The following is a 23,625-nucleotide window of genomic DNA, read 5'->3' as shown; positions in this document are numbered from 1 at the left end:
CCAAGTTTGGAATTTCATTTTATTTGGAAAGAAGTTTTAATTTGGGGAAGAATCACATTTTATTTGGGACAGAAGATTTTTTTTGATTTTGGGAAGAAGTACATTTTTATTTATGAAAAGGAGATTATTAGATTTGGGAGAAAGAACTACAACACTTGGTTGGTCTGCCAGTCCTTAAAGGCTGATACACGGAGCATAGGCTGATCCATCTTAGAGCCATCCACTACCTGAACACTGGACAGCAGATTAAGTAACTCCCTTTCCAACAAAAGAGTTACTAAGCACCATTATATTTTATTAACTTTATAATTTAAATTTCAATTTTTTTTTATAATATATACTTGGATACTTAGGCCTTCAGTCTAAGTGGGTTACAAACAGGTTTGTGCACAATCCCTGGGTAGTACCCTCAACTTGTTGAATCTTTTTACTTGTTTAAATTTGTCATTCTCTATTTACTTTGTATTTATTTCGTTATTAATATTTTACATAACCCTTATGATAAGTGGTCAGGATACATTATCCCATTTTATGGTTACTAGTACGTACCTTTATTTTGTTAGATTAATGTATGTATTGTTCTAATGTCTTAACTGACTATTCTCATATTTTAAACTGCCCTTTTGTAACTTATATAAGTACTTAATTGTTTTATAATATTTTAATTATTATTTACTCCAAGTGAGTTATCCAACCAATAATCCCAGACCATTTTACCTCATTGCCAGAGGACAGTGTAAATCAATTGTTGTATATAATTATTATATTTTGGGTCATTTTTTTAGGTAATTTTTTTTTTGTAAATATATTTTGGGGATATATTTTAATAATTGGTTAGGGTATATAAGTATAGGGTTGGGATAGTACATAAGATTTGAATATAGTGTATAAAGCATTTCTGATTTTTATTTGTTTCCTATCATGTATTTTTCCGTTAGTATATAATTACATATATCCCAAATTGGAGTGATATTCAAAATTCACCCTGGCGCCCATCTCAAGATCATCTTAGGATTGATCTAACTATCTTAGGTTACTACAGGCAAGCAAACGTGCCAACCTCCTCTCTGAGCACTACTCTCATTCTTTTGAGCTAAGCCTATTCTATTGTAGTACTTCAAGTAAATTTTATATTTTCTTTTGTATTGGTTACATTCCCTGTTATTTAATCTTATTAAAATAATAATTGATTAATTTTAAATTTTATTTAACCATAAATCTTACTTAATTTCTAATATTGGCTTCACCATCTCAGGCTTTTCCTTTTAATGTGCCACAATTAGCTTTATCCTTTTTTTTTATCGGTAACAACTACATTTGTTTTATCTAATTTGTCTATAGGATACTTAGTTTTGGAATATAAAGATGAAATCGTTTCGATATTCTTTGTTGCTATTTTTATACTGTCAATAACCTTTAGTGTTTGTATTAATTTAGGTGTTAATCATGGAATAAAAGGTAGTGAATGATAATAGATGTTCTGATTGTTGGATACAATGTTCTGAGATTTAGTAAAAATTGTTAATTTTCATTAAAAAAAAAGTTTTATTAAATAAAGTTATTTATATTAACAATACCAGAAAAAAGCATCCTTTGTAGCATATCTGGAGGATAAGAGTTTTCAATTAAAATATTTTTTAACAATTGAAGATCTTTTTGTAGATAATCTGGATGAGAAAGCTGTAAAACACGTTCTTTTAATTCTGTTATAAGGTTCATTTTCATCTTATTTGGATGATGAGAGTAATAGCTTATAAATTTATTACTACATATGGGTTTTCTGAACCATCTGGTTTTCAACATATTGTCTGTATTTCTTACAATTCTCATGTCAAGGAATGGTACAGAATTATCTACCTCTTCCTCAACTGTAAATTGTATATGTTGATTATGATTGTTGAAAATGTTGACTGTTTCATGAATTTTGTGTTTAGGAAGTAAATCAAATCTAAACCAAAACTAAATCATCTACATATCTTTTAATAAAAGGAATGAAAAAAGTGCAATTGTTGATACAATGTTGATACATAGGACTACCAAAAATTTGTTTATAAAAGACACCATTCAATATGAAAATATTAGAATCAAAAACAAAGTTGATAAGTGTTTTGGAATGTAATAAGTCAATATTAGTATGTTGTGAAATCTCATTCCAATGTTTTTCAACACTGCTTAGTTGGTTTTTTTTAAATAAATACTATAAACAAACTAAACTTTTTCTTAAAAACCATCCTGAAATTTACATTGTCAAAAGCGATAAAGGTAACGTAACAGTTGTAATGTATAAAGAGGATTACCTACAAAAAACTGGAAAACTCTTAAATGATACTAAGTATTACACTATACTTAGAAGTCCTGTTTGTACTTTGCAACAAAAAACAAATTGTCTAGTATCTAAATTAAACGGAAAGAAATTTATTGATAATAAAAAAGCAAAAGAGCTCAAAATGTATAATTCTATTGCTCCACGGTTTTATGCTCTAATGGACCCTAATGGACCAATAGCACAGCTCCTCACTGACATCTTAACTAATGCTTATAATTTAAACAACAATTTTTACATTAAAGATTCATTTGATTTTAGTTCTTTCATTAATAATTTCCAATTACCACAAAATTATGTTTTAGTTATTTTTGATGTAACATCTCTTTTTACCAATTTATCTTTAGATTTAATCATAAGTAGTGTTGAAAAACATTGGAATGAGATTTCGCAACATACTAATATTGACTTATTACATTTCAAAACACGTATCAACTTTGTTTTTGATTCTAATATTTTCATATTGAATGGTGTCTTTTATAATCAAATTTTTGGCAGTCCTATGGGATCTAGTCTTTCACCCATTCTAAGTAGCTATGTCATGGATGAAGTTATCAGTGATTGTATCAACAATTGCACTTTTTCATTCCTTTTATTAAAAGATATGTAGATGATTTAGTTTTGGTTTAGATTTGATTTACTTCCTAAACACAAAATTCATGAAACAGTCAACATTTTCAACAATCATAATCAACATATACGATTTACAGTTGAGGAAACCAGATGGTTCAGAAAACCCATATAGTAATAGATTTATAAGCTATTACTCTCATCATCCAAATAAGATGAAAATGAACCTTATAACAGGATTAAAAGAACGTGTTTTAAAGCTTTCTCATCCAGATTATCTACAAGAAGATCTTCAATTGTTAAAAAATATTTTAATTGAAAACTCTTATCCTCCAGATGTGCTACATAGGATGGTTTTTTTTTAACATTGTTAATATAAATACCTTAACACAATTTTTTACTAAATCTCAGAACATTGTATCCAACAATCAGAACATCTATTATCATTCACTACCTTTTATACCATCATTAACACCTAAATTAATACAAACACTAAAGGTTATTGACAATATAAAAATAGCAACAAAGAACATCAAAACTAGTTCATCTTTATATTCTAAAACTAAGTATCCTATAGACAAATTAGATAAAACAAATGTAGTATACAGCATTAGTTGTACTGAGTATGTTGGTGAGACCGGAAGAAATCTTTCAAATCGCATTATTTCTAACAAAAGTGATTGCAGAATTAAAAAACCATCTTGTGCTTTGGCAGAGCATGTAATAGATAAAGACCATATTATGGATTTTGATAACATTAAAATTTTGTGTAGTGAAAGTAATAAATTCAAAAGGACTTTTTTGGAAATGGTTTGTATTAGCAAAAGTGATAATAATTTAAACAAAAGATCAGAAATTCAAAATCTAAGCAAAATTTATAATTATATTATTTCTTTGTAGTTTATATATAAAACCAGTAAAATATTACATTTTGATTTAATTTTCCATATATATGTTACATTTTTTTAAACATCTATCAATGGTGAATAAAGCTTCTTCTTTTTTGTTACTAAACAAAAAAGAATTTTTAAACAAAATGTTATTTTTGGCAATATAATTGTCAAAAATAAAAATTTTAAGTTGGCATTTATGACATTGAGGCTTAATTGTAATTAGTCGCTATTCTAACTTATTTATAAATTCAATTGTTTTTGTGTTAAGAAACTTTTTCAAAATTATATTAAAATTTCAGAGAAACATTTATGAGATAAGAATATTTTTATAATAATTCTTTTTGAAATGTGTTAGCAGTCATTTTATTAACCAAACTAATTGTATTTGGTGAGTTAACAAAAATTTTTTTTCTCTCTAGTTTAACTTTGTAAGATATTTTGTATTTTTTAGCAGCTCTTGATAATAATTGTAAACACAATTGAAAGCTCGAGATAAAAAATAGTTAACCAATAGCCCCTTTTATTGACTCCAACCCATCAAAAACATTTATATATATATATATATATATATATATATATATATATATATATATATATATATATATATATATATATATATATACATATATATACATATATATATATACATATATATATATATATATATATATATATATATATATATATATATATATATATATATATATATATATATATATATTGATTTATAGTATCAGCAATCGGTCAGGAAATAAAACTCTATTTGTTCAGTCTCAATATTTCGTCACGATTTTGTGACTTCTTCAGGAGAAAACTGTAAATTTATTAGAATAATTAATGATTATATGTAAACAAAATGAATTAATTAAATTACATATAATCATTAATTATTCTAATAAATTTACAGTTTTCTCCTGAAGAAGTCACAAAATCGTGACGAAATATTGAGACTGAACAAATAGAACTTATTTCCTGACCGATTGCTGATACTATAAATCAATATTTAAAACAGTACGGTCGAAAAAATAATTTGAAATATATATATATATATATATATATATATATATATATATATATATATATATATATATAATGTTCCGAAATATTTCCGCGGTTAGTAAAATTAAACCTACAGCAAAAATTAATACTATTCCAAGAATTAATATTAAACTCTTCCGGATTGAACCGCGTCGATTATCATTGCGCGAGCTTTCGACATCCTCTTTGATTTCTTCAGGGTCTCAGATCTCAGTCTCCCGAGCCCCCAGACACTACTACACTGATCATTAACCAATGTATTACTGCCACTTTGAAAAGATGAGGGTTCATTTATACTGTCTATAGTGACGTGGCTTGAGATTGGCGCGAACATTTCTGACAGTAGGATTTTGATGGGCGGGTGGAGCGGACGATATTTTCTTAATCAGAGGTCTTCATGTCGAAGGTAACCGTATGCCACCATCTCTTTTATTGAGACAATTTGGCCTTTTTTTAATTTCTATGGCTTCTCGGATAATTCTTGGTTTATAGAAGCGGATGGGGGCTATGGCTTTGGAGTTTTCAAAATTAATTTTGTAACCTGTATGAAGATGGTGTTGACCTAGAGCTGAAATTTAATCGGAATTGAAAACAGAAATGAATGTTCCTTAATACTATTTTGGATGAGCGTCTGGATGATGATAGTTGGCAGGCAAGTAACGATTGGTATGGGTGGGTTTTCGATAAACAGAGTGATGAAAACTTTGGGATTGGTTTTTATTTATGATAACGTCGAGAACCGACAGGGATGAATCAGTTTCCAGCTCCATCGTGAATTGGATACTAGGATGTATACCATTCAGGTGGGTTTAAAAAGACACTAAAGCATCCCTGCCATGGAGCCAAATGACGAATGTATCGTCAACATATCGTAGCCAACATGTGTGTTTGAGCGTTGATGTGGATAGTACTCGGGTCTCGAAGTCTTCCATAAATATGTTGGCAATTACTGTAGATAGTGGGGAGCCCATTGGGGCACCATTTATTTGTCTGTAGAATTGATTTTGGAGGATGAAATAAGTGTTGAACATACAATGTTTAATGAGAGATAAGTGGTCCTGCTGGATACTGTATATAGTTTTTAGAATGTTTAGAGAGATCAAATAAAAAAATTGTTGACGATAGATGAAGCATTTTCGGCGAGAGGTTATAGAGTACTAATAATGGAAAAAACACATGACGTTTAACAGACGCCATTTTTTTTTATTTAAAGTTAAATAAATTAAATTAATTAAATTCGTTCGTACCATCGCTCCGTGCGTAGACGATAAGAAGACTATGCTTGTCCTCGTCGGTCACTCCCAGAGTGTTACATCCCGTTTTTTGTTTTTTTTTTTTTGAAATCCATTATAATTAAATATAGTGAATTATGAATAAGATAATAAACAAATAATAAACACGAATTACATACTATGATTTTTTCTGACGGATATTCTCAACGAATGAACTATCTTACATTAAAGTCGTCCCAGGAACGCAACTCAGCAATATTGACATTATCATTTTAAAGTCGTCTACTTTAAAATGTATAATGTATGTCTGAATTGTCAATATAAATGAGTAAGATAAAATTTTAGAAGCATATTTCACCAAGTAACCAAAAAAAAATTGTTTAATTTATTAATGTTTGTATTTTGTGAACGAATTAAAATGTCTATAACTTTCAATTGTGGCTTATTCCCACTAAAATAGTAATTACTTTAAAATACCACAAGAAAATAGCTTCAGAACAATGTTTTTTAACAGTTTCGTATTTATCTTAAGGTCCATTACATTGGAGTATTTTTCAAGCTAGTCGATCTTCTTCTGCATATGAGTGATATATTCAGTTAGGAGACAATTGTCGTCTGCGAACTTAAGTCGTCCAACTGGTTGTACAATTTCCACCTAATACATAGGTTTTTTACCGTTTACTTTCTCCATGATCCAGTCAGTTATGATTAGGAATAGTGTTGGGGACAGAACGCATCCTTGTTTAATTCCGCTTTATACAGCTATATCTTCTACCATTTCTCCCGCATATTCCAGTCTGGCTCTGTATCTCTTGTAGAATAATCTGATCAGGTTAATGTATTTCGATAGTCCATATACTTTCAGAATCTTCCACATTTGCTTTCTGTTTATACTATCGTTTATACCTTTTCGAAGTCAATAAACATTATATTTAAATTTCTTTTCTATTTGATATCTTGTTCAAAGATAATTCTTAGAGTACAAATGTGGTCGATAATAGAGCGTTTAGCTCGAAAGCCTGTTTGGTTGCTTCTTAGTTTCTTGCCTAGCTCTGGCTTTGTTCTGTTTAATATGATCTTCGACATTATTTTGAAAGTGGCGTTCAGCAGTGTTATTGCTTGCCAATTCTCGTATCTACTGAGATAGCCCTTTTTTGGTATCTTAATGATTACACCCTCGTTCCATTCCTTTTATAATTTTATCAGCACATATATTGTTAAAGAGTTTGTGTAATATTTCTAGTGATTCGTTTGCGTCGGCCTTTATTAAATGTATCGGTAGGTTAGCGGCAATGCCATTTTTTAGTTGTTTCAGTTTGTTTTGAATTTCTTCTGTCGTAATTTTATCTGTACTGACGTTTAACTTCTGTATTTCATTTTCTTGTATTATTTCATGTTATGTTTTAATTATATTTCCTTGTTTAATTTCTGATTTGTTATTACTTTTTAGTGGTTTCTCTGTCAAATTTCGTATGATGGCGTATTAATTGTGTTCTTTCTTACATTATCAGCATATCATTTACGTAATTTCTTTTATCTTTTCTGGCTTGCTGTTTAAATGCTATATTTTTTTCTTTGAGCAATTTTCCCTTTTGGGTTGCTTCCTGTTGTCTCATTTCTTCTTTGATTCTCTTTCTTCTATTAGTTGCAATGTGTCACGGGTTATCTATTTTCTGTTTTTTCTTTTTTTCATCCCAATCGTATGGTTTGCAGTTTTTGCCATTATGTCCTTGAAGTTTCTTAATATTTCCACAACTGTTTCCTCATTTTGGAGCACTGCTGTTCGGTTTATTGTCAGTCTTTCTGCGAATTCTTGTTTAGGAGCTTCGACATTGTATTTTTTTCTGGTTACCTTCCGGTTTTTGTCTTTGACTAAAATCATCTTTATTTTGGCCCCGCGTAGCATGTGGTCTGATCCTCCTATGCTCGTAACATCTTGTAGCCAGCTTTTCCATTTTTACTGGATCAGTACATGCTTAACAACACCCGCTATGCATATATTTTTGCAGACAGTTTAAACAGTTTACAGCAACTAATAAACAAAGTAAATGAAGTAACTGAAAGATTTGGACTACAAGTAAAGATATCGAAAACTAAATTTATCGTCATCAGCAAAAATAAAATTAGAGACGTCCAACTGCTTATCAAGAATACACCAGTGGATGGAGTAAAACAGTTTACCTATCTTGGAACAATAGTAAACGAACAATGGGATCACTCACAAAAAGTAAAATGTAGAATAGAGAAGGGTAGGAGTGCATTCAACAACATGGCCAAACTCTTTAACAAGCCACAACCTTAATATGCAGATAAAAGTAACGCTCCTACGATGTTATATATTCTCGATATTATACTACGAAGTTGAATCCTGGACACTCACTGAAGCGATGAAGAAAAAACTTGAAGCCTTCGAGATATGGCTATACAGAAGAATAAGGCTAAGGATTTCATGGACGGACAAGATATCCAACGAGGGTGTACTACGAAGAATGGGGAAAGAATGAGAAGTGATGTATACGATTAAAATAGCAAAGTTAGAATATCTTGAACACATAATGAGAAACGGCACTAAATACAGATTACTGAAAATAATCCTTCAAGGCAAAGTATTCGGAAAGCGAGGAATTGGGAGAAGAAGAATATCATGGTTAAAAACCCCGAGGAAATGGTTCTCCACAACAACAACTAATCTATTTAAAGCATCCGTTAATAAAATAATTATAGCCAGAATGATCAAAAATAATCGAAACGAATAGGCACTAAAAGAAGAAGTACATGCTTGAGTTGATTTCTGTATCTTCCTCTGGGAGACCTCTACGTTTCCTTGTATACCTTTTTGTGCTTAAACATATTTCCACCTATTATATCCTCGTTTTGTTCAAAAAACTGCAAAAGTCGATTTCCATTATCATTTCTTTCTCATAATCCTCTTTTCCCATAACTGATTTATGTCCTGTATTATCATTCCCTACCTCGGCGTTCATGTCTCCAATTACTATTTTTATGTCTCTTTTGTATTTACTATTCACATTGTCGTATATTGCTTGGAGTTTCTCATGGAAATATTCCTTCTCTTCCTAATTACTTTCGTTTGTGGGTGTGTGAACATTAATTACTAATATGTTGTAGTATTTTGCCTTGAATTCTTTCAGATGTTGCCTTCCATTGTAATAGAGCATTTTTCCTTTTTACTGACATCATTATTGTAACACCTTTTTTATGTTAATCATTTTCATGTATATTTCCTGAGAATATCATTGCTTGTCGATCTTCTATTTGGATTTTTCCGCTGCCATTCCAAAGTGTTGTTGTCTCCTTGTTTTTCTTTTGTTGTTACAGATTTCCGTTTTTTTTGCCAAGTCCTTCATCTCTTTTTATCAGTGTACATTTTATTGCCTATCAGTTTTTTGAATTATTGGGTAATAAGATTTATTCCAATTGGTTTCTGTCTCTTCGCCATCAATTATCCGTTTATTAATCCTATTATAAGATATATCCTATCATTTCTAATGTTTTCAATTTAGCACAACCTTCTATGCCCCCTCCTATAAACATCATATTAACTCTTTCCTTACTATGACAACATCTAATCTTTACATTCCCAATTTCGCCACCCCCTCCTCTAACTTCGGTCAATAATCATTCCACATACTTTCCACCATTACTATCTCCTCCTCCAAGGTTCTCAAAGTATCTACCATCAGCAATTTCAGTTTTTTCTAGCATAAATTTATATTCTATAGATATAACCAACCAAATATTCACATTTTGATTCTTTTCTCATATATTACTACAACTCTCCAATTTTATCATCAGCTCATTTATTTTACATATTTTAAAATATATATTTCATAACACAAATAATAGTTGTTTACTTCCATTTTATATATTATGTTGAGCAACCCCCTAATCCATAAAATCTAAATTTTTTTTTTTTAAATATTGCACTTTGCATACTTAAAAAAATTTAATTAAGTATTTTTCTATAGACCAGTAACTCACAGTGTATTCAATGGGAGAAGACATAATCTGCACATAACTTCCCGTTTTGTTCCTACCTCCTTGTCACAAATTTAATTTACAATTTTTAGAATTTTTTAAATTTTGTAATACAATTAGATACTGCACTTTTTCTAAAAACATACAGAAACTCTTGTCTAAAAATGTACATATTTATTTTGAACAGTATTTGAATCCAAATTGCCTACAGCATTTTTCAAACAACATTCTTGGGACTACACCCTTTTGTGATTACAACACATTTATTTAAATAATAACAATTTCAAAAAATTCATATACCATTTTTCTTTGTAAAACTCTACAGTATCAACAGTGCATTCTCCAAATTCAACCCAACATTATTAATTTTTTATAAAATCCTCATTTTAATAAGTCAGTTTAATGAATGACGTCATCATTTTAAGGCAGATTATTTATCTAACTTTTTAATTATTCATAATACAATTATTCTTTTTTTCTTCTTAACAAATAAAATGTTTCTATTATTATATAATCTAAAACAATAATATAAATTTGATTCGAAATAACACTCTTAATAGGCATATGCTATTTGATTGTTTTGAAAAAACTATCTATCACTTGTCTCGAAAGTCTTGTCATTTCAAAACAATTTTTACTTCCTTCTGTCAACAGTTGGTTGTTACCTCTCAGGGTATAAGCACAGAATAATAAACAATCAGAATGCCCACTCTGCTTGAAAAAATTAGTACGCGCATCTCGTTCGCGCAGACGGAATCAGTCATGTTTTAGTCGGAACCAATGCTGTTCAGTGACATTTTATCTTGTGTGCATAGAAAAATTAATCAGGTTTAATTTATTTACGGCAACTATAGACATAATATGCACTATTTTATTCGTACTTTTAGTTGAAGAATAGATTAAATTATTTCAAATGTACTAAATTATTAATATCTAAAAATTTAAATTACAGTTCTGTCGTAGCTTGTCACAAATTTCTCAATTCGAGTCTATGTTCCCGTTTAAAATATGGCGATCAAATGCGATCAAATGCTGACAAACTTCAAAGGCGGCATCTAAGAGTGGGCATTCTGATTATTCTCTTTTCGAGCTGCGAAATTATATGTTCCCTTAAAAAATGTAATCCTTTATCAAAATTAGTTAAAATTAAATAAAATTCGATAAAGTTACATAACACTAAATAGAATTAAATAAAACTAAATAAAAAAATTGAACACAAATTAAACAAAATTAGATAAAATTAAATAAAGTTATATAAAATTAAATAAAATAGAATATAAATAAATACAATTATATAAAATGATATAAAATTAAATAAAGTAGGATAAAATTAAATATAATCAAATCGAATCGGCTTGAATCGAATAAAATAAAATAAATTAAATTAAAAACTATATTTTCTTGTGTAAACGATAATACACCGATGTTTCGACTTCTCGGTCAGTCCCAGAGTACGACATTCCGTTTTATGTTTTTTTTTTTAATCTAATATAATGGAATATGATAATCAAAATGTAAACGATGAATAAATTGAAAGTTACTAAAATCATTAAACGAAATTTTGAGAAAAAAATTGAGAATTTTTAAATGTTAAAGAACTAAATGTCAGTAATAAGCAAACATAAAATTTTATTAACCCGCATATAGTAATAACGCGCTTTAAGACGTATTCACTTCTATCGGCACTCCTTAAGTGCCACGCGCCGTTTTTTATCTCTTCTTTCGGGAGAATGCTTTTTAACTGCGTTCATTTTTTTCGAATCCTGAGAAAACTAACAAATATTTTTGAAAAATTTAAACGCAGAATGAAAGATTACATTATTGCCGAGGGCCAAAAGTCCAAAGTTTTTTTGAATGAGATATTTAAAATTAAAAATCACACGAAATTTTCCCTTCTTTTTCACCCCTGTAACTTATTAAAATAAACTTTATAGAAGTTTTCAGGGACTTTCGGCCGTTAGTAATAATGTATTATTTCATTATGCGGTTAAATTTTTCAAAAATACTTATTAGTTTTCTCAGGATTCAAAAAAAATGAATGCATTTAAAAATCATTGGCCCGAAATTTTGCGCCTACGCTCTTAAGCACGTTTCTGTCGTCGTCTGTGTCGATTGGCATTCCTTGAATTATAACATGTTTTTCCTTTTTCTCTCTTTCAAATCTATCCAGCCTAGATTTTGTATCATTCAATGTTTCTCTTATTTTTTCCTTCTCGATTTGCTGTGGTTGATTCTAATCGTTAATTCCTATCATATTTAACAGTTTATCTAGCTTGCTGTCTTGATTATGGTTTTTGATTGGGGTTCTTGCTGTTTTCTTATTTCGCCCTGCTTGTTAAGACTATGTTACTTTATCTGATTTATTTTTTAATGATTTTCTTTGTGTAAGTATAGTATTATTCGTTAAAAGCTCAACCGCTCCACTCAACGCATCGAAAGGTGATGTTCCTCTCAATCAATACTCCGTGTTTCTAGATTACTCGTTTTATTCTCTGTCACCTGATTTAAGTTCCCCAATTCGCCCCTGTTCCTTTGGTTCAATTCTGCTAAACGGCTAACCATAATTTCCAAATCTCTTCCATGACAAGAAGGAATACTATGGACAACCGAACCACGACTTAGCAATAACAATCACTAGTGTAGCGAACAACATTCATCCTTGTTATATGGAATTCCTGGGTCCGAATCCCAACGGGATTTTATAAAACTTAATAATTCAATTAATTGGTGGTAAAATGGCGAACTGGCATACGAGTACTATCCAAACAAAGTTAAAAAAATGTTCTTGTAGGGATGCGTCTCGAAAATGAAAAATAATATTTCTGAAGTAAATGGATACAATTGCATATTTAAGTGCTATGTTAGGGTCAATGTGGGCAATTGGAAACATAGATAAATGTAAACAGCAACAATAAATACCTTTTAGCACATTTGGCAAAATGTTTTCTTGTGCGCGGGATTCTGAATTTTGCTGGTAATCACGATAGTGTTCCCTTGAACTCGATTGCTATTGGTTTACAAATTAATCCTGAGTCAGTTTTTCTATATTTTAATCTTTAGTTTTGATTTTGAGAGTGTTCGCAATATCGATAGTTTTTATCACATAGTTCATATAAGCTTTATATCCATTTTGTGCGAGACTATTTATAAGTTGTTTATTCACGTGGACATATTACTTTTTTTGGTTATGTACAGCATTGAGTTTTTTCGGACAATGCTTCCCGAATAAAACTAAGAGGAGGCAAATACAAACAACTTATGGGAGTAAATGGGAAAACGATAGAATGGGCCAATTCCTCCCTTTTTTTAGGTCTAGTCTTTTGCTCAATAAAACATACCACGTGAATGTGTTAAAAGATATCCGCCATCCCATACTCTAGAAGATTTAGCTAATGCATCCTGTTGCCGATGTTAAAAGCAAGAGAAAACCTATAGAGGCTAATCAATTTTACACAATTCCAGTAACTGTTATTTATAATAGGATAAGTAGGAGAAATGTTTCGATTGACAAAATGGGAGCCGGTGTTTCCACAAGCCTGTATATGAATGTTGAAAATCATATTAGTTGCTGATGAGTTGCTCTCAAAAAGTCTAACAGACACTTCGTCTAAGGACTAGCAATCTCAGTAGAGTCCTACGTTGCCATGTGATCAATTCTTTTCATAACTTAAACACCATAGTTTTTAAATATCAAAGATGTAATTCAAAGTTAATCTAACTACATTTAAAGGATTTTTACCCAAATATTTAGTGACTTCAAACATGTAAATCTAGATAGCACTGCTGATGGAATAGTTACTCCGAAAACGTTCTGCGATGTAGCCCGATAGGGTATTTTACATTAATATACCTTTTATACAGGAATTTTTTAAATAAAACTTTTTGTGATACATGGTATACAGCCAACTACAGGAATTTAGTTTCCTTGTGGATTTTATACATAATACATTACAAAGAATAAATAATAATTAATTTTTACAAACAAACATTTACTTAACGAATATATTGAATTGACTCTTTGGACGCAACTAAGAAATCGGACGAATTGTCAATGTAGGATCTGCTCGGGCATTCCTCCACTATGTGTTTAACGGTTTGTCTTTCAGCACCACAATCGCAGTTTGGAGATTTAGTAGAAAACGTGAATCGAGGCAACTGCCACAATTTGTTTTGATTCTGTTCAGTACAGCCCAGATTTGTCTTGGTTGGTCGAAACCCTCTGGCTTGCTTGTGATACATGGCATATTCCGGGTGTCAGGTGGTGCATTTTTCTCCCAATCTTCTTGCCAGCAGTCAGTTATCTTGAAGTTCCTTTCAATTAGACTTCTTGCAGAATATATAGGGTTGTTTCTTGAACGAAGTCTATTGATGTCTCTGCATGTGATACCAACGTGGGAGCGGAGTGCAGGATCAGCGTACATTTTTCTATACTCCCTGACAAGGACATGTTCTCGGAGGGCGTGTGAGGGGGTTATGTGGCTTAGTACTTGTAGCCAGTATGTTGGTCTGGTCTTTATTGTACCCGATATAACACGTAATGTCTGATTAAGTCAAGCGTCAACACGTTTGGTGTGCGGGCTGTTGAGACAAACCGGTGCACAGTACTCCGCAACGGGATATACGAGTCCCAGTGCTGTCGATGAGGAACCCCATATTGTACAGCATAACTTTTGCAGAATGTTATTTCGTGTTTTAAGTTTTGTAGACATTTTTGTAAGATGTTATTTAAAGTTTAACGTTCTATCAAATTTCACAACTAGATATTTTGGGTGTTTAGAGTGGTTGAGGAGTTTGTCTTCAAAATGTATTTTTAATTGGTAGTTGGCCAGTCTGCTGTTTAAATGAAAGCACGATACTTCCGTCTTGGCGGTGTTGGGATCTCCAGTGGCGAAAATATCTTCCGAGGGTAGTTAGGTCGTTTGTTAATATTTGCTCAGTTGTCCCCAGTTCCTTATGGCTCGTAGCTAGCGCCCAGTCGTCTGCATATCCAAATTCCTTTGATGTGGTTTCGGGCATGTCTGCTGATAAAGGCTAAAGAGTAGAGTGTCCAGCACCGATCCTTGCGGGAGTCCATTGTTCAATTTCATTTGTAGTAAGCGTAGTAGTCTTATCGCCGATGATTACTTGAAAACTTCTGTTGCATAGCATAGCATGAATGACATGAGTGATCTTTCTGCATGGAATCGCTCGCACTAACTTATATATTACCCTGTACCTACTCCATACGGTATCGTACTCTGCTGATAAATCAATGAAAACATTAGATATTTTTGGTTGTTTTTGAAAGCCTGTTTCTATGTCGTTAGTCAATGCTAAGACTTGGTCTGTACAGCTGCGGTTTGGTCGAAATCCTGCTTGTTCCACAGGTAAATGTTGGTGTACTGTTTAACTAATTCTATTATATAGTATTTGTTAAAGTCTTAATATACCACCAATAATCCCTCATTATTTTGTTACAATTATTAATAAAACACGAAAATATATTCTACTTATTTTCATTATATCTCAACTCAAATAAAAAGAGTTTTTTGTCTCATTCGTTTTCTGTTGAAAACAGGTTGTTTCTTTTGGTATCTAAACACACTTCGATATTATTTTACCTCCAATTCTCTTCTTCTCAATATAAAAATTATCATTTTTACGACCATAACTGGTCATGAATGTTTTTTGTTAGTACCAACCGTTTCGCTACTTCTCGTTACAAAAAAAAATTTTTTTGTCTACCTAGAACTGGGTCAACAATATTTATTTTTCTCGGAACTCGTAAAAGGGCAATAAATCTTTTAGTTTTATTGTTTTTATCATTATGTAGTTTATTCATCATTGTATATAAAAAGTGGCTTATTAGAACCCACCTTTGGCGCATTCAAAGTTCGTTAAAATCGCTGAAAAATTGGCGGTTTCTGTTCCTATAAAAAAATGGTTTAAAGTGGTATTCTAAGACTTCACCACCGGTCCTCGTGCTGGGCAGTTCACATTCAAGACTTCGTCCTCGATCCTCAACTAGAATAGTACTCACTCGCACCAGACTTCGTTCTCTCAAAATTTGTGCAAAAATACAAGCGCTCTACGTAAACCTTCGTTCAAATAGCAGAAAAATAAATAGTTTAGTGTTAGTTAAATACTTTTGTAAAAAACAATATTCTGTAACTGAAGTGCAACATAAAATAAAGTGCCTTTAAATTCAACAAGCATTATTATTACCAATTCCACTTAGAAATTGTTTCGGCGAAGGATTATTTAATCCAAGTCTACATACTTAGCCAGTTCCAACGTCTGGTCCGCTTTTTTTGTTGTAGAAAGGAGACAATTCACAACAATATTTTTTCAAAAAGCTTGTAGATCATAATTAGTGCAATTGGACGGTAATTTTTTGATGAATAGTTAGCTTTCCCTGGTTTTAAACTGGCGACCGGATTTTTGCTCTTTTTAGTTGTTGAAGAACATTTCTCGTCTGAAGAATGTGTGAAGAAATTTGCATGCCATTTTCTAGTAAATTTGCCACTTTGCTTTAGAAACTCAGCTTGAATGCCATCAAAGCCAGTGGTTTTTCCCGTTTTCATTTCATTAAGAGCTTCCCGTAATTTCTTTACAGGTGAAAGGGTTGGAATATTCTGTTTCAAGTGAATAAGTAAACTTTAATTGTGTATAAGCGATTTGGGGGTGCTCTTTAGGTAGATATTATTTTGGACTCCACTTGGTTGGTGTTAATGCCTCAATTGTCTCAGTCCATTTCTCGCGCCTAGCGGTATAAATGCTGTGGAGTAATTCGTCTGCAATTTCCTGCCTCGTGTCTTCACAGAATTTTTGATACAGTTTTTCGCTCTCCTCAAACCATCCAGGAATATATTCTTTTCAGTACCCTCTAGGAATTGTTGGTTTTGCTGATGTTATTATTGAACCTGTCAATCTCTCGTAGTTTATGATTTTTGATAAGATCCAGCCTAAGCCTTTACCAAGATTACTAGAGAAAGCAGATCACTTTCCTAGAATGGGGCGTGTTGGCTATGGGGAGAATCGGGCATGACCTTTCTTGATGCTGGTAGAGGTTGGCCTTTGTCGTCAGTGGTAAGAAAACAAGGATCAGTCTTATACTCCCTCTTCCAAACAGCAGATCTAAAAGTGCATCTATCATTGTCGTCGAAAGGGAGGTGGGTACCATGTTGCTCTCACCACTCCAAAGGGAACGAGCCATTTTTGTCATTTTCAGAGTACTTCCACAACTTATGGTGACTGTTAACATCCCCTACGTATATAGCTGAGTGTTCGTAGTGATTAAGAACATGTGTAGGTCAGGTGAGAGCAGGGGGCTTATACATATTGGCTATTGTGATATCACCGATTATCACGTCGTATGCTCTATCGTAGGTAGCACCAAGTATATCATAGCCTGGGATTTTTTCTCTTGAACTCAATTGGATTGTGTTTTCTGTATATGTTTCTTGTATTGCGATCAGGTCAATATCGTTTTCTTTTAATTAATTTGTGTAGAATTTGGCATTTGTTGGCAGGTTCATCTTTAGTAACTTTGAGAACTGTGATTGGAGATCTTGTGAAATATTGTCTGGCGCGTCTTGTGCTAGTTCATTTAGATTATCCAGGGTGCACGTGCAGTGCACGGACGCGAACTAGCCCCCTTTAAAAGTAAAAAAATGTGTGTATAAATTAGATGTAGAAAAATAAAAAATATTTTTAAGCAGTTTTTGACACTGATTTACACACTTTGACACGTATTACACATAAATATCTTACAGATATTTATGTAATAGATGTCGATTTGGAAGAAGGTGAAATTAAGGTATTCATGGGAAGCGTCAATGAATAAAAATATTGTGCGCTTCTATTACTTGGTGACAAAATTTGGCCAAGAGAAAGCCGGTTATCGACGATTGTCTCGGCATATTTATTTATGTCGCTTCAATTTTAATTGTCAATACATTTAATTATATTCTAAAGGTTGTTACACATTTTTTAAGTGGCTAGTTTCAATTGCTAACTATGTATTTACCACAATGTTTTTCAGTATCAGAAATCAACGTTTTAGCCAAAGTTAGAAACTTTGTTATCACATCAAGCATTAGTGAGGATATAATAGCTAATGTCAGAAATTCTTCATTTACGGTAGGATACCGCAAAAAATAGGCGTTGAAACTTTACAAATACTACGGCGAGCAAAAGCACTTAAAATTAATTAAACTTAATTATTATATTAAAAAAATATTCTTTTTAAAAAAAGCATATCAAAACCTTTGTTAGCACATAAAAAATTACCTTTTATTAATAGTTTTAGTTAAAGATAATTACAAAATTTATTTGGTATTAAGAGAGCCTACCAAATAGACCAAATATTTTAATAAGATTCTATAAATATTTATATTGCAATAATTCGACGAAAGCTTCCTTTGCTTTCGTCACTTTCGTCACCGTAAAAGGTCCGAATACAATATAAATTGGTCTTTACATTTATTGCTATTGACAGACATATATACGTGACTACAGGTCAGACTATTAATTAAGATATCTCTACAGTTTGTATGAACTACTAAAAACAATTGTAGAATATATAGAAAAAGAACATTTCTATATATTATATGTTTATTTATATTTAGATATACCTTTTATATCTCTACTTGATGAACAATATTTAATAAAAATTTTTATTTAAAAAGTAAAAAACCTGATACAGTGCTGTCTTCCCCGATAAAGTTAATGACTGGTTGCACTATATTTTCTGTAAAACTCTTTAGCCCAGGCGGGATCTGTCGAAAAGCAGACCATAATGGACATTTTCCATACGAGTCTATTTTTGGCGGAATTTCAATGTACTTTTTTTGTGTCCATATTTTCGCCTATAACTCGAGAGATATTACTCCTACAAATAAAAGTTATACAAGGTAAAAGTTGTGTTTTCAATTTTATATAATATTGTACTATGGAAGCTAGAAATTAAAACTTTATTTAACATAACATTTATAAAAGTTTATTGTTTAACAAATAGCATAATTGAGATGCTAAATTTGAGTTTTTTTTTCAATTTTTTTTCGACCCCTTAAACATAGCTTACAGCCTTCATATTCCGCCTACAAAAACTTTATAATACATCTGAAACGTGTGCTAAATTTGGTTAGGATGGGAAAACTTTTACCTTCTATATTTTTTTGTAGAAGCAATATCTCTCGAGATATAGGCGAAGATATTGGCGCAAAAAGCAAAAATTTTAGATTTTTTTCAGATTTTGTTAAATAAAAAATTCAGTGCAACAAGGTTTGTGACTGGCGCATATCATGATAATTGATACAAAGTACATCCTGTAGTGATTCCAGCTGTAGTCTTCCTTAAATCACATTTTATTAGAGAAGCGGTTAAATTCAATAACTTTCCTTTAGTCGCATTTAGGCCAAATAGAATAATTTCTAATTTTGATTGGGAAATCTCTTATTTTTATTCTATTATTTCGCATCCAGATAAGTTTTTCCTCCCTAAAGCTTAATTTCGGTAGACTTTTACAAAGCCTGTATCTTCCTCTTTAAGGAATATATTTCATTGTATGTATATTCAAAGTATCGGTAAGTTTCGGTATTAAAATAGGAGTATATTTTGCTTCTTATGTTTTTCGTCTTCTTTGAGAGGTTTTCTAACGCTTCCCGAGGAAGGTTTTAGATACCTACTTCAACGATCAAATCGGTCCACTATCAAATTCCGGCCATCTTTAACATATTTTATAACATTGTGGTTTGAAAGTGCTTTAATACCTTCAGTACAATTATTTTTCAAATTACAAATTTACAAAAAAAATCCGTTTATAGATATCGCATATTTTATCTAATATTGCGATTTCCATACTGAATGAGGATAATGACCAATTTATTACTTTTTCGTATTTTTCAAATATTTGTATATACTTCTGTTTGTAGGTGATTTAGCAGAAATTCTTACTATTTTTTATTAGAAATATTATATTTTGGCACGTTTGACCTGTAATAGTCAGTAATACTGCAGTCATAGTGCCTAGTACTTGTAAAAATTAATATATTAAAATGATTATAGTAATGCCTATGAACAGGCACGCTTTAGGAATGGTCAAATGCCAGTGATTTATTACTCTTTCTCTCAATACCAAATAATGTTTAAATAAAAGCATTATAATTTTCTTTTTAAAAGACACAAATACATCAGGCCACTTTTTAAAAGACACAAATACATCAGGCCAAAAAACAGAATCTATAAAAGTCAAGAACCTGGTCTGGTTATCCTAACAGGCGTTGGAGAAGAAGGTTCGCTGTCCAAAGAACTTGTATTAGAGTTGAAGCGTTTGCGTTCTGCATTACCTTTTTTTACAGGAATCTCTGAAGGAATATGGACGGAGGGTGGTCTGACTTGAGGGGGGTATGGGGAAAGGATTAAGCCGCTAACAAATTCTCCAATCTCGTCCTGGAAATAAATAATTAGTATTATAATTAAGCTTTTAATACATAAAAAAATAAATGCATTAAAGCAAAAGCTTGACTGTTTTTAAGTTTTTAACAAACTCACAACAGATGTTCGGTTTGATACTGCTGTATAGTTTAATTCGAATACAGTGATAGAGAAGTCCTAGAATATATATTATTATTTTGTCTAAATAGTGACGTCCCGAAAAAAATATAAACTGCGAGGCATAAGTTAGGGATATAGCTTATTATTGAATATATAATAATACAACAATTATACAACTGTATAAATCAATGAGGTCACTTATCTACATCTACAAATAATACTACTTTTTTATTATTTTTTATTCAAAGAAATAAATAATTGAATTAAATTAAATTTATAAGTTGTTTCTAGTTTTTTACCCCATGAAACGAAGCGAAAAAATTACTTTGCGCTATTTTTTAACTGGAATATCTGGGAGAAGTCAATAGAAAAGGCGTATTATCTCATGATTATCGAAACTTTTACTGCGTCATAACATTTAAGCAAAAAAAGCGACTTTTTTCATTTATTTCAATATTGTGAAAAAACATTTAAAACACATTTTATGTAGTTACTACATTTGCGAAAGATAGACACAATCGGTCAAGTAGTTTTTAAACAGATATATTTGTTTGTCCCATTTGGAGAGAACAAAGGTCATTTTCAAATGGCTGTACAGGTGCTTTGTCAATACTTAAAATGTTTTTTTGTGTGATTCTCTTTATAAAATCTCAAAATTTCATGTTTTTTAAAAACTATAATAATTTTTAATTGTTTACTTAAAAATAATTCGTGCATAATGAAATACCATTACTATTATATTGGCAAAATCCCTAATGCAAAATCCCTATGTGCTGTTCCTTGTTGGCAGATATTCAGGGCTATGATGTATCATTTATGTGAAATAATTACATGCTGTAGACTCCGATTTTAACACATTTATATAAAAATTTTCAAATCGGTATGATGTAAGAACTACATATAACGGGTTGCCTACCTTGATATGTAATTTATCTATATGTAAATGTAATTTTTAAGCTGTCTAAAATTACGTGCCGTTTTCGCTCTTAGTTAGGTTATGTTATTGTATGTAATTTGTGGAAACAATAAACTATTTTTTTATAATTATAATAAAGTAAACTAACGGCTTTAATTAAAAAGAAAACAACCAGGAAACAATTGAAAGTGATGTTAGACTTCATAAAAATAATAGTGCTTAAGTAGCCCAATTGTGAGAGGAATTTGCTATCATGGTAAATACAGTAGATAGTGGCCCTAAAATAACAGGAGAACAATGAAGACATGTAAGAAAATTAATTTCTGTTAGTATCAATGCTAAAAATGCTAAATGCCAAATGCTAAATTTTTAGGTGTTCAATGAGTGGAAGATTTTGCAACTCATTTTAAAGATTCATCTTGGGAAGCCCCAGATTATAAATACATTTGATTTTAAAGGTAATGATTAATGATTGATGTATTATGTTTATTATGGTGTATATTTTTCAGAAGGAAAAGGAAATCAACCTGTGAAAATTAAAAAGGCAATAGTTTTATTTAACATTCTATAGACATATCTTTATAAAATTATATCTCAATTATGGAATAAACTGAATATAAACATTTTTATTTAACAATTTTATAACTCAAAATTTTTTTATATACTTTGTAATATGTTTCAGATTTTTTGTTTTGTCTTGATCTTTGTGTTATTCTTTTTGATTTTGTAACTAATTGTAACATAAATACCTACATATCATTATGAAATATACTAATTATAAACACTTTTATTTAACAATTTGTTTTTATTTTTTTTTATTTTACAACACGAAGTTTGCAGCAATAATACTTCTTCATATTCTCTACGGGTTATGAGCACATTTGGACCATTTTGTAATATATTTTAGTTTGTTTTACCATTATCATTAGTCAAAATCAATGCAACACAGGAATATATGTTTCCAGCTTTAACAGGGCTGTAATGTAAAACCATGTGCTTGTGCAAATAATTATTTAGGACAATCCTCCATTCACCTCTGTGTCTACCAACTCTTCTCTACATTCTAACTCCAATAGATTTTAAATCATCCTCTAAATTGTCTTGATACCTAAGTCTTGGGTCTTCTGGTTTATTGTCCCATCAGCCTTCTTCTGTTAAAAACCTTTCAGACTGTTGCACCTATCTCTTGCCTGATGAAATGCTCTGTAAGGTATGCTACTTTAATGAATTTTATGTCAGGTTCTACAAAGGTTCTATACAACCCAAAGTTGTAATGCCTGTGCTACAAACCTTGTTCTTTGTAGTAGTATATTTTAGGTGTATTTGTAGGTTTAATTTGTAGTATATTTTGGGTTTGTTTTAATTTTTGAAATTTTATTCTTTACTTGTATGTTTTAATTTTCCAAGGGTTTTAACAAATTTTGGACTAATTTGTAATATATTTTAAATTTGTTTGGTTTGAACGTTTTGCAATTACTTGTAACATACAGGTTTTATGTTTTTAAACATTTTTATTTAACAATTTTATAACTCAAAGTTTGAATAAATATATATACATATAACTCAAATTTGGGAATGCCAAAAGACCTTTTTTAAAAAGAATTTATTAGAGCTAAAACGACTAATTACAATAAAATCAGATTCTAAACTGAATAAAATATTAGTTAAAATAAAACATACATTTGCAATTATACAATTCACAATATTACGAAACATAGCGTCAGCACTCCTAAGTTCAATGTCTTTGACAATGTCAGCACTCCTGAGTCCATGGCCTGAATAAACCCATAGGCGTCGCTCTATAACTCCTCTTCCCCTAGATTGAAGCTCCATGTGGGAGGTGAATTTTCGAACTGGAATCGTCTGGGTCCTGTATGTTTGACATTCTTATGTCTTCCTTTCTTTTGGTTTCTTTTCTTGTTCTTATCGTTATTTTCTTATAGATAATGTAGATGATTATTACAACGATGGTAAGATATAATATGATCGTCCAAATGCTGGGAATGTGGTAATTTTCTCTTTTTTCCATGATGGGTGTGATTCTGTTTGTGGGATTTTTTTTCAAATTATAAATTAATTTGGTTATTTTGTAGAGGGCTTGGACATTGGAAATGTTTA

The 23,625-nt window shown here is 30.9% G+C and overlaps 1 protein-coding gene across 2 annotated transcripts in view; it reads right to left on the bottom strand.

Moving 5' to 3' along the window:
* Rcd1 (Reduction in Cnn dots 1) overlaps window positions 1-23,625 on the bottom strand; it is a 340,758-nt gene that overhangs the window by 5,566 nt on the left and 311,567 nt on the right. For both annotated transcript variants that reach the window (XM_072529866.1, XM_072529867.1), the window contains exon 8: window positions 20,294-20,486. In XM_072529866.1, the coding sequence (XP_072385967.1) occupies window positions 20,294-20,486 (193 nt within the window). The remainder of the gene's footprint in view (window positions 1-20,293; window positions 20,487-23,625) is intronic.

The sequence above is a fragment of the Diabrotica undecimpunctata genome, chromosome 4 (genome assembly GCF_040954645.1).
Source record: "Diabrotica undecimpunctata isolate CICGRU chromosome 4, icDiaUnde3, whole genome shotgun sequence".
Lineage (NCBI taxonomy): Eukaryota > Metazoa > Arthropoda > Insecta > Coleoptera > Chrysomelidae > Diabrotica > Diabrotica undecimpunctata.
Note: the sequence above shows the minus strand (reverse complement) of the source record. Positions and strands in the feature narration are given on the sequence as shown.